At 40.5% G+C, this 10,420-nt stretch overlaps 1 protein-coding gene across 1 annotated transcript; it reads left to right on the top strand.

Moving 5' to 3' along the window:
• c7b (complement component 7b) lies at positions 1 to 10,368 on the top strand. The gene is made up of 18 exons (XM_069160942.1): positions 1 to 33; positions 246 to 307; positions 608 to 683; positions 2,376 to 2,517; positions 2,601 to 2,745; positions 2,892 to 3,030; positions 3,854 to 3,982; positions 4,166 to 4,409; positions 4,811 to 4,924; positions 5,047 to 5,213; positions 6,702 to 6,930; positions 7,167 to 7,338; positions 7,701 to 7,788; positions 8,003 to 8,135; positions 8,415 to 8,606; positions 9,492 to 9,588; positions 9,699 to 9,880; positions 9,975 to 10,368. Exons 1-18 carry the CDS (start codon positions 16 to 18, stop codon positions 10,148 to 10,150), a joined length of 2,505 nt encoding a protein of 834 aa, XP_069017043.1. The 5' UTR covers positions 1 to 15; the 3' UTR covers positions 10,151 to 10,368.
• Positions 10,369 to 10,420: the final 52 nt, after the last annotated feature.

Raw genomic sequence — 10,420 nt, 5'->3', positions numbered from 1 at the left:
GCTGGACCAGACCAGATGGAGCACATCATGAAGGTAAACCCCTTATTATTATTATTATTATTATTATTATTATTATTATTATTATTATTATTATTATTATTTACCCTTCAGACTCAGATTAGGTTTCAGAAATCTGTTTCTTATTGATCAACAATCATCTGATTTCATTTCATTTCATTTAAAAGGTTAGTACTCTCTCTTCTTTCTTAGATTGAGTAAACTCTCTTCTTTCTTTATGTTCACAGCTGAATGCTGCTGCAGCTCTGCTCTCTTCAGTAGTGTTGCTCATCTTTATGTCACCGATTAGGTATGTACACACACGCCTGGACCTCTGAGACTGTCTTTACATCTTCCTGCAGTGATATTAGTTGGATAATAATGTCTTGATGATTTTAAATAATTATCTTTTATCGGTAATATTTATATTCCAATGACATTAGAATGCAAATGTTGTCAAATGTATGGCCTCTCTTTTATTTGTTTAATGTTATTCTTCTGCTTTATTATAAAAAGGAAACTGTACCATGAGTATCAAGTTTATTCTCAAGAAAGTAATATACTGATAAAATATTTGTTTTGTAATAATGACAGTGTTTCCTCCCGTCAGGTGTCAGCAGCCTGTAAACTGCAGATGGGGGTCTTATGGAGAGTGGTCTGCGTGTGATGGCTGCACCAGTACAAAGGTACTACAGACACTGCTCACACTGAGGACATTGTATAGAATACTGTATTCTCATTTTATGGAAGTTATGTCAAGGCCTAAACCCAACAATTGCCCTCACCTTTTTTTATTATGTATTTGACCAAAGTCCGCCGAGCGGAATGACCATGCAGATTGTTTGTTCTATCACAATAATCATAATAAGCTACAAGCACAAACAACCTGTGCGGTGTTGTTTTTTTAATGAAAGGACAGTCTCTTCTGGACCTTACTGTAAAGCCTGTAGCCTTACAATATCATTACTGACTGTTTGAGTAATGTGTATGCTTGTTAGTTTGAAGTTAGTTTTGTGTCTTGCAAGGAAAGGAAAGAAAGGAGCTCGGTCACCTAGAAGACAATAACTGACCGCAGTTTATTCAGAGCATGTTGTATGTTAGCACTGACTTCTCTCAGTGTTTATTGTGGAGCAGTTTATACTCTGGCAGATCAGGGTTGAATATGAAGCAGTAAGCAACAGCTGATAATACAGTGTCTTCTCTTACAGACTCTCTAGTTTTCTGTTCCCTCAAAAGTTAGATCTGCCAGAATGGTTTGGTATTTGGCACCGGTGTAAAATGGACTCTCAAAGTTGAAATCAGTGTAACAAAGATACAGATTTACTACGTCCCTGCAACCAAGCCACCAATTGTGGCCATTCCACTGAAATGAATTGATATTTCGAGCATTTTAAATGCTGGTGTCGCCACAGATCTTCCCAAGTTTGGCATCAGCATGTCATGTGTGGCCATTTGATATACACTACAAGGGTGGATCAAAAAGTTCTGAGACTGTTCATGTTAAGCACAATTGGAGCAAAGCACCATTACGTGAATGGAGCAGGGGGCAGGGAGAAGGTACAACGTTTGTTTCACCACTTAATCAAAATCAGCACCTGAGTTACACAAGTTTTTGTGACCTGTGACATTTCTGACCAGAGGGAGCACATCAAATATTTGGTCAAAACCAGGAAATGCTTCATATAACTATGTCAATGAATCAATGAGCCTTGAGAGGTGTTTTGAATGACATTTGCGTTTCCAAGGGGCAGAATGTCACTTTCCAAGATTAATAATAGCACATTAGGTCATGTGCCCAACCAGGCTGGTTTCCTTTGCGCACCATAAATTTGTCCCCCAGGGTCAAACTGTCAACACTAAGTTCTGCTGTGATGCTCTGAGGTGTCTGAAGGAAAACATCCGGTGCAAATGACCTGAACTGTGGCGTGATGGCACTTTGGTTCACAGTGCGTTGAAAACACGCTGGTTCCTCGCCCTCAACAACTCTTCACGTCTCCTTTCACCACCACCCCAACGCACTGAATTTGACTCTCCAACTTCCTTTCGTTCCCCAAAAATTTGACACAAACATTGATGTGCATCTTCTGTTTAAGTTTGATGTGTTAGACCGGTGGTAACAAAACACGCGTAATTTAGTTGCTGATGCTAATCAAGTGATTCAGGTTGGAACACTTACTGATATCCAAACTATCTAGGAATTAAAAACTGAAGATATCATAACATCTTCACAGCTGTGACTTAATGTCATTTGGGACCTGAACCAGAGTCACCTGAAAGGTCATAAGTAGCAGAGACTCTGATCTTATTGATTCTGCTAGACATTGGATGATGTTCATCTCTTTCATTGAATTCATGTTTATGATCACTTCCCTTTTCAGGTGCGAACTCGCCACGTTGACGTGTATGCCCAGTTTGGTGGTGTGCCATGTTCTGGAGAAGCCACTCAAACAGAGCCATGTGTGTCACAGAAAAGATGTCTCCTGGAAACAGGCTGTGGAGATAGGTTCCGCTGTACCTCTGGTATGTTGTCATATGAATCATTTCAGACATAATTCTAGTTTTAGAGTGTGTGATAAGAACTCTTTACTGAAACCTTGATGCAGGTCAGTGCATCAGCCAGTCTCTGGTGTGTAACGGAGACCACGACTGTCAGGACAGTCTGGATGAGCGAACCTGTGACCAAGACAACAGTCAATACTCATGTGACCTTGACAAAACACCTCCAAACTCTGACTTCACTGGCAGAGGGTAAATAACTACAACTCCCAACACCATGAAACTGGTTCTAATAACTGCTATCTGTTCAGGAATCAGGATGTGATGTTTAAAGTGGAGCGTATGTCACTTGTTAGAAAGAAAACAATAAATTATATGTGTTGTGTCATATTTTACAGGTACGACATTTTAACAGGGAAACTCAGAGCAGGTGTGCTCAACACTCTGAGCTTTGGAGGGCAGTGTAGGAAGGTGTTCAGCGGTGACCATACAATATTTTACAGACTGCCACAGAACATCCTCAGATACAACTTTGAGGTGAGTCAAAAGAGAAATGTTCACAAGAAATAATCCAGACATTTTTGTAGCAAATGTGATATGAATTTACATAATACAAGAGGTGAAAGTGTCTGCCTTGAAAATATGTAATAGATAGTTAAAGTAAATAACTGAATACGTTGTATCACCACTATTATTGATTTTATGTTTTTCAAATGTAAAATGTTGTCATTAAGAAGTTGGTGTCTATGGAATTTGATTTTGAGATAAACTCTAAATAAGGAAAGATGTTACAATATTTATTAACATTGATAAAAAAAAATGTTCTTAGTGCACTTTCCCTGTTGCATTGCAGATAAAGAAATAGAATAACAAGAACCAGAGACTGTGTTAGCGTGCTAACATTTTCTTACAGCACAGGGTACATATTAGGATGATAAAGAAGTCACTTTTGGAAGTATTTTGAATAATTTGATGAATATAAAATATTGGGTAAATTGAAATGCTGCCTTTATTATGGTATTATTATAATTCATTCTGAAAAGGAAAATGTTTTTGAGTGTTGAAAAATTTCACTGATATCCACATACATGCACCTTATTCTGCCACTGGACGAAAAGTTAGAGGATCACTAATGTGGGTCCCTGGTAATCATGATTGTTCAGAATTTTATGTCAATCCAGTCTAATATTTCAGTCTGGACCAAAGTGGTGAAACGACAGATACGCCAAACAACAATGCAATCCTTTGAGCCACACAACTAACAGAGCTAAAAATAGAATAATGTAAACAACAGAGTAGGATGAGCTGTTCTCGCAGCTGCCGTCCCTATGAAAGCAAACTGTGTTTGTTTGTGCTGCAGGTGAAAGTAGACAACGAAGAGAGCGATGAATCCTACGAGAGCGCCTGGTCCTACATGCAGCACATCCAGGCCAACGCCTTGGTGGGACACGACCGTCGCACCTTTCACAAAGAGCTCACTGACAACAAGGTGATTATATAAACCTGATCTGCTTCACAAACCACTCTTCAAGTTAAGACCTCCCAAAGACCAGCTGATGGACGAGCTGAAAGACTGGCCCGGCATCACTGTCTGTGGGCTCTGTCATTAGCAGTTCAAAGTTTTCTGTTTCCCGTTTCCGAAGATCACACCCTGTTATTATCTGTCGTTCAGGCCTACAGACTGATAATCCTGAAGAATAAAGTGGAGCTGGCCCAATTTCAGAACTCCGCCCCCCAGTACCTGACTCTGTCCGAAGGCTTCTGGAAGGCCTTGTCCTCACTACCCTTCACATATGACTACTCAGCCTACCGCCGGCTGCTGCAGACGTACGGCACTCACTACCTCTCTGAGGGCTCACTGGGAGGCGAATACCAAGGCTTGCTGGAGTTGAACCAACAGGCACTCACATCAACCAGTAAGAACCTTTGATATGAATGATGATGATGTGCTGATAATTCTAGGCTATACTGTCACTGTATTAGCCAGAACATTCAAACTTTTCCTTTAGAAGTTATTAATACTGAAAGGGAGGCCACCTAGAGTGTTTGTATTTGTTAAAGACAACTTTTATCAAATAATTATTAGCTAAAAAAAGTTGCCAATTAATGTACATCATAAAATAATACAGACCTATATTAGATATGAGTTTAATTGCACTAAAAGCTGTGAGAAATCCAATTTTGTCTTTTAAGAACATTTTTATTATTGTTATTTTCACAATTTACCAAAATGTGGTTCCCTTCATCTGATAATCTGAACATTGTATATTGATGTATGTCACATTGTATGTCACTTGAATCCATCCTGTTTGTAAAGGTACAACAGATATTGAGTACCAGCGGTGTTGGAGAAAGGTGAAGCGCCGTTTCTTCAGGAAGAAGATCAAAACTGTTTGTGAAAAACTGACGAAATCTTTGTCATCCAGCCATGGTGAGTGAAAGCTTTCATATTTAGACTTTTAAATCACCTGTAGGGCCTTGGAGGGTCGAAGAAATCAAATGACTGAATAAAATTAAACTTAGTTAAACACCGCTATTGTCATTTTTCCACAGGAAACAGTGTAAACAGGATGCCCATTAAGGTCAATGTGTTTGGAGGAGATCCATCCTTCATAGGTGCTCTGGCTGTTCTGGATCTGGAAAACCCGGAGGCTAACGGAGAGATCTATGACAACTGGGCCTCGTCTGTCAAAGACTTCCCCCAAATCATAGATCAGAAGGTATGACAGTCAATACATCTACTTGACTGATTGATTAACTCTATATTGACTTTAAAAATTTCTCTTTAAGATTTGTTGTAAGTGACTCTTTGCTCAGGGTCAATACTAGAACCCAGGATTCTGAAGAGGGCAGGGATGAGGTTTAGGTCAGGGTAACATTGGGATCAAGTTTTAGCATCATAAAAGACAATTGTTTGGGCTTAGAGTTCACTTACTCCAAATTTCCACGTAAGTCCTATAATTTAATACCAAGCCTTTGCTTAGCCTAACCTACCTTAGTTACTGTTGTTACACCTGTCAAACATTCCTTTAGCATGGAGCGTTTGTAGTTTCAGCAATGATTTACCTCCTGAAACATATTAATTTGTTCATCACTGGGATGTTGATTCAGATCAAAGTAAACTAAGTTGCTTCTCTTTTTAACCAGTGAACATAATTTTTTCTCCTAAGCTAACGACTGTTGATGACAAATTTTATCAGCTCAAGGTAGCTGGTCAATTAAAAAAGGTTAGCTCTGTGAATTGTCTGAAAACTGGTTGTCAAGTTTTTTAAAGGCAACCCATCAAAATGCTTATAATGATGCAGTCTGACCATGCTGCATTGTGGATGGTCTCCAGCTATTGCATCCGAATGGATGGAGACCTCAAGTTAATTTCCAGCCTTTAACCAATCAGCATTGACACCATATGTGTTGTGCGCCAAACCTCACCAAGCTGTGACCCTCCCCCGATGTGAGCAATGCTGGGTGCTGATTGGTCAGACCTTCAGAGTGGCTAAGGTTGCTAACACAGTTACTTTATTTGGTCTGGACCGTTGGATTTCTTAGCTTCGTGTCAAAGGTGCTCAGACCAACGGTCTAAAGGACCAAAATAAATGGTCTCAGTCCAGTTCAAACTGAGCAGTGGTTTGTTTCATTTGCAGGATAAAAACACTTCATTGATGGTTCGGACTTTTGAGACATTTATAGGAAATTTAGGCAGTAATCATTAAACTAAACAGAACAAGAAAAGTAACCTTGGTTTGGACCTTGGTCCAGACTTTCAAGTGTGAAAATGCCCTGACCGAACCCTCATATGAACACGGTTTCCAGACTATAATCAGAATCAGAATCAGAATCAGCTTTATTGGCCCGGTATGTTTACACATACTGTACAAGGAATTTGACTCCGGTTGTAGCTGCTCTCTCAGGGTGCAAAAAACAAAATCAGACGTACATAAATAGACATATAAAACATAAATAGACATATAAAAACAGCTAATCACAGCAAAGACTGAAGCTGTGAGATGTAGGTGGGAAGAACCATGCTGGGTTGGACTGTCTTCCTCACCATAGAAGTCTTAAATAGGGCTTTTCCTAATGTTTCCCTCAAAATAATGTAGTGTTCGTTTTTTTTTGGTTTTTTTTTAGCTGAAATACCTTGTTTTATCTCCATTTATTTCTTCCTTGTCCACATGAATGTTAAAAAAAATGTCAAACTTCTACCTCAGCTGCGCCCTCTGTACGAGCTGGTGAAGGAGGTGCAGTGTGCAAGTTTGAAGAAGCTCCACCTGAAAAGGGCCACAGAGGAGTACCTGGCGGAGGAGCATCCCTGTCACTGCCGACCGTGCCAGAACAACGGCCAGCCGCTGCTGACGGCCTCCGAGTGTCGCTGCGTCTGCCGCCCGGGAACCTCAGGACAGGCCTGCGAGAGGGGAGCTGTGATCGGTGAACAACCAGGTGAACAACCAAAACACTCGGAGGGGATCATGGGGACAGATAACGTTACTCTCTGAATAGACTTTTAATTGGCAATAAAGTTGAATATATCCAGGTTTGGATAAGATTTCATGCAAAGGCTACAAAAATTTAGGAAATATTTCTACTTCTGCACTACCATGACATCCAGTCAGTACGACAACCTCCTTCACAGACAAGACAGAAGAAGAAAGAGAATCTCTCTTTCTTTTTCTCAGGGGTGATCCATGGCAGCTGGAACTGCTGGTCGTCCTGGGGATCCTGCTCTGGAGGTCAGAGGTCAAGGACCCGAAGCTGCAACAACCCCGCCCCGAGCAGAGGAGGACACCGCTGCACCGGACTTCAGGTGGAGCAGAAGCCTTGTGAGGACCCTGACATCCAGTTCTTGCAGTAAGAACACACACAAATACAGAATGACAGAAACTTACCCTAAAGACTAATATCAAATGGGATTAAACATAAAATGCAATGCTTTATCTTGTGGGGACCTGATTTGTGCCATAAAATAGGAAATTCTACCTTTAAAGTATCATTATAAGTAGTGCACATAGTTATATTTTTCTTTATTTACATCTGGAGGATCACAGAGGAAACACAACTTTATTTTGATGTGTATACAGTATATGGAGGTGATACAATCAAACGATCATGTCCCCGTATAGTACCAATCAATCAATTCAAACACTTGAGTTTCAGGAATATGTGAGATTCTTAATATGCAGCGTGTGTCACTGTGAACTTTTTGCTCTTAGGATGATGGAGCCTCAGTGCTTCAGTCTTTCCGTAACACCGCCAAAAACCTGTGGGCCACCTCCAAACCTCAGGAATGGATTTATTCAGGTGAGATAGTGTAACTGATATTTCCATTCATTTTTATTTGATTTAATAATAATAATAATAATAATAATAATAATAATAATAATAATAATAATAATAATAATAATCATTTAATTTTGAGACCACTGGGCTTTGTCATTTGGGGACAGAAAAGGTTGCTAAATTGTATTAAACCTCAAGTGTGTATTGCTTATTTCTGTGATTATATTTTCCTCAGAATCCCAAAGATTTTTACCTGGTTGGACACGCGGTGGAGTACTCCTGCATAGACGGGTATCACCTCAGTGGAAACGCTGTTGCCACATGTGCTGAAAACCAGAAGTGGAGCACAGGAGGGATGGTTTGTAAAAGTACGTCTTCACTTCACAAACAATATTTTCTTTTTCACTACTCGCACGTTTTCTCAGAAACTACTTATTTTACAAGATTACGACGTTTATTTCCGAAAACTCATGATTTACCAACCACCATGTAACCATTTGTGAAGCACCTTATGTTATTACACAAACATTGTTCTTGGAGTCTTTGGTTTACTATTCAGGCACACTGAAGTTCCTGTTTTCTGAATTACAATGGTGTTGTGTTTCTCTCACTTCCTTTTGCTCAAAATGCCTCTTTTCCTGTTCCAGGTTCAACATGTGGGATTCCTCCAATCAACAGTTTAGTATTAGCCACGCCCACCAAAGCAGCCTATCAGATTGGAGACAGAGTGTCCCTGTCCTGTGCTGTGGGGTCAGTGCCAGACACTGAGGTGTCAGATATCATATGCAGTCCCAGTCTGCAGTGGTCTCCGTCTCCCGCTGACACTCATTGTAAAGCAGGTACAGCACATACAGTGTCCACAGTGTCAGCTGTCATTGTTGTGATGCCTCATACCTTCAACAGGTAGAAATCTCAGAAATAGTTGAGACTAAGAAACGTTTAAAACAGTTGCACTTTTAACTTTATATGGCTAATGTGTTAGCCAACAGTTTCCTTTTTGCACATTCAGCAAATACAAAGCAACATTATCACTAATTAGTTCATTTTTTTTGGTCTCCAGTTACTCCTGTGAGAAATATGGGACTCTTTAGCTGTTAGATATTTACTATGTTCTGATACTGGGTAGTTTACTGACGTCGATGATGGGTGGGCCGGGGGACACGCTGCCTGTGTGGTGTGTGTGTGCATTACCTTTTTGGACATTGAGTGTTTTTATTTTGGCGTCCATGTTAACAGATTAGAGCAGCCGCGCTGCCTGCGAGTCACGCCTCGGGCGTGCGGCGCATCACACCCGGCACTTATTCTTCACACGTGCCACGGCCGGTTCCCAGAAGAAATACAGGGAAAAGATCTGTGATCACATGTGCACAATAAAATCATGACAAAAACCCAGTGGAGGCTCTAATTACAGTTGTATCATGTCAGTAGTTTAATAGGCCGTGTTTTCCTGCTGCTCTCTCCCTCTCTTTCTCTCCTTAGTGTCCGTGTGAGTGCTTCTGTGTGTGTCTGTGTGTCTCGCACTGAACGAGGGTAAACAAAAACGTTGCTCCATCGACCTTCACCTGAGTTACAGTTCTTTGCGAGTGCATTGCCACAAGCAACTATTTTCACACACTAATCTTGTGACCAGTTGTCGTTGTACACGTGTTTATTAAAGCTGCTTTAAGGTTGAGTGTCTGTGGAGTGAACACACATTAATCCTGCTCTCTTTATTTTCTTCTCAGAGCCCGCGGCTCCTTCTCCTCCATCCGGCCTGAAGTGTAAAGTTTGGGAGACTGTAGGAAAAACGGATTGCGTATGTAAAATGCCGTTTCAGTGCTCGTGAGTGAACTTTTCAAGAAGAATTATATCCACATTCAGCACAAAATGCTCTGTCACACTACAAAAGATAATTAAAATGCAGAATTGTTCTATTCATTGTCTTCTCTTAGAACTTCTCTGCAGTTGTGTGCCAGACTGGGTTCGACCCAAGCCCGTTTACTGGGCGTTTGCCAGCTGGGAGCTCTGCAGTGTTTGGGGCGGAGCTTCACACTGGCCACTGACAGTGACTGTAACTGGCCGGAGGAGGCGTTCACGTCCTGTGAGGACTGTAAACTGGGGACAACTTGTCATGGTGAGTCTACTGGACAACTTTAAATTTGGATGAGTGTGTGACTGCATCAGTATTCATAATTAATATATATATATATTTTTTTTTATTATCGTAGAATCAACAAAAAAATGCATCTGCCAGAACGTGTCAGAGTGCCCTTCAGACTCCGCCCCCCTGTGCGTCAGCTCTGTTGGCAGCGCTGCTGTGACCATGACTGACTGTGAGGTGGGGGCCCGGCGGTGTGCTGGGCTGCAGGTCAACGTGATCAGCATCGAGGCTTGTCCAGAGTAAAGATAGTTGTTTTATTTCACTGACTGTTTTCACACTACATTATGCACGTCCTTTTTTTTTTTTTCTTTTTTTCTCATAATTGAATTGTAAATAGAACCAAGTAATTTTTTTCAACACTTTTTATATTCATAATGATTAAATATATTTGGAATTTCAGAAGAACATCTGTTTTATAAATTGTTTTTTCATAGAAAATGAATAAAAAAAATTTTTTTTTTTTTGAATATTTGTGCGGTCTTGATTTGATCATATCTCGTTGAAGGGGTTACT

This window comes from Embiotoca jacksoni, unplaced genomic scaffold, assembly GCF_022577435.1.
Source record: "Embiotoca jacksoni isolate LCO1_2020_lvr unplaced genomic scaffold, fEmbJac1.0.p SCAF_10, whole genome shotgun sequence".
Taxonomy (NCBI): domain Eukaryota; kingdom Metazoa; phylum Chordata; class Actinopteri; family Embiotocidae; genus Embiotoca; species Embiotoca jacksoni.
Note: the sequence above shows the minus strand (reverse complement) of the source record. Positions and strands in the feature narration are given on the sequence as shown.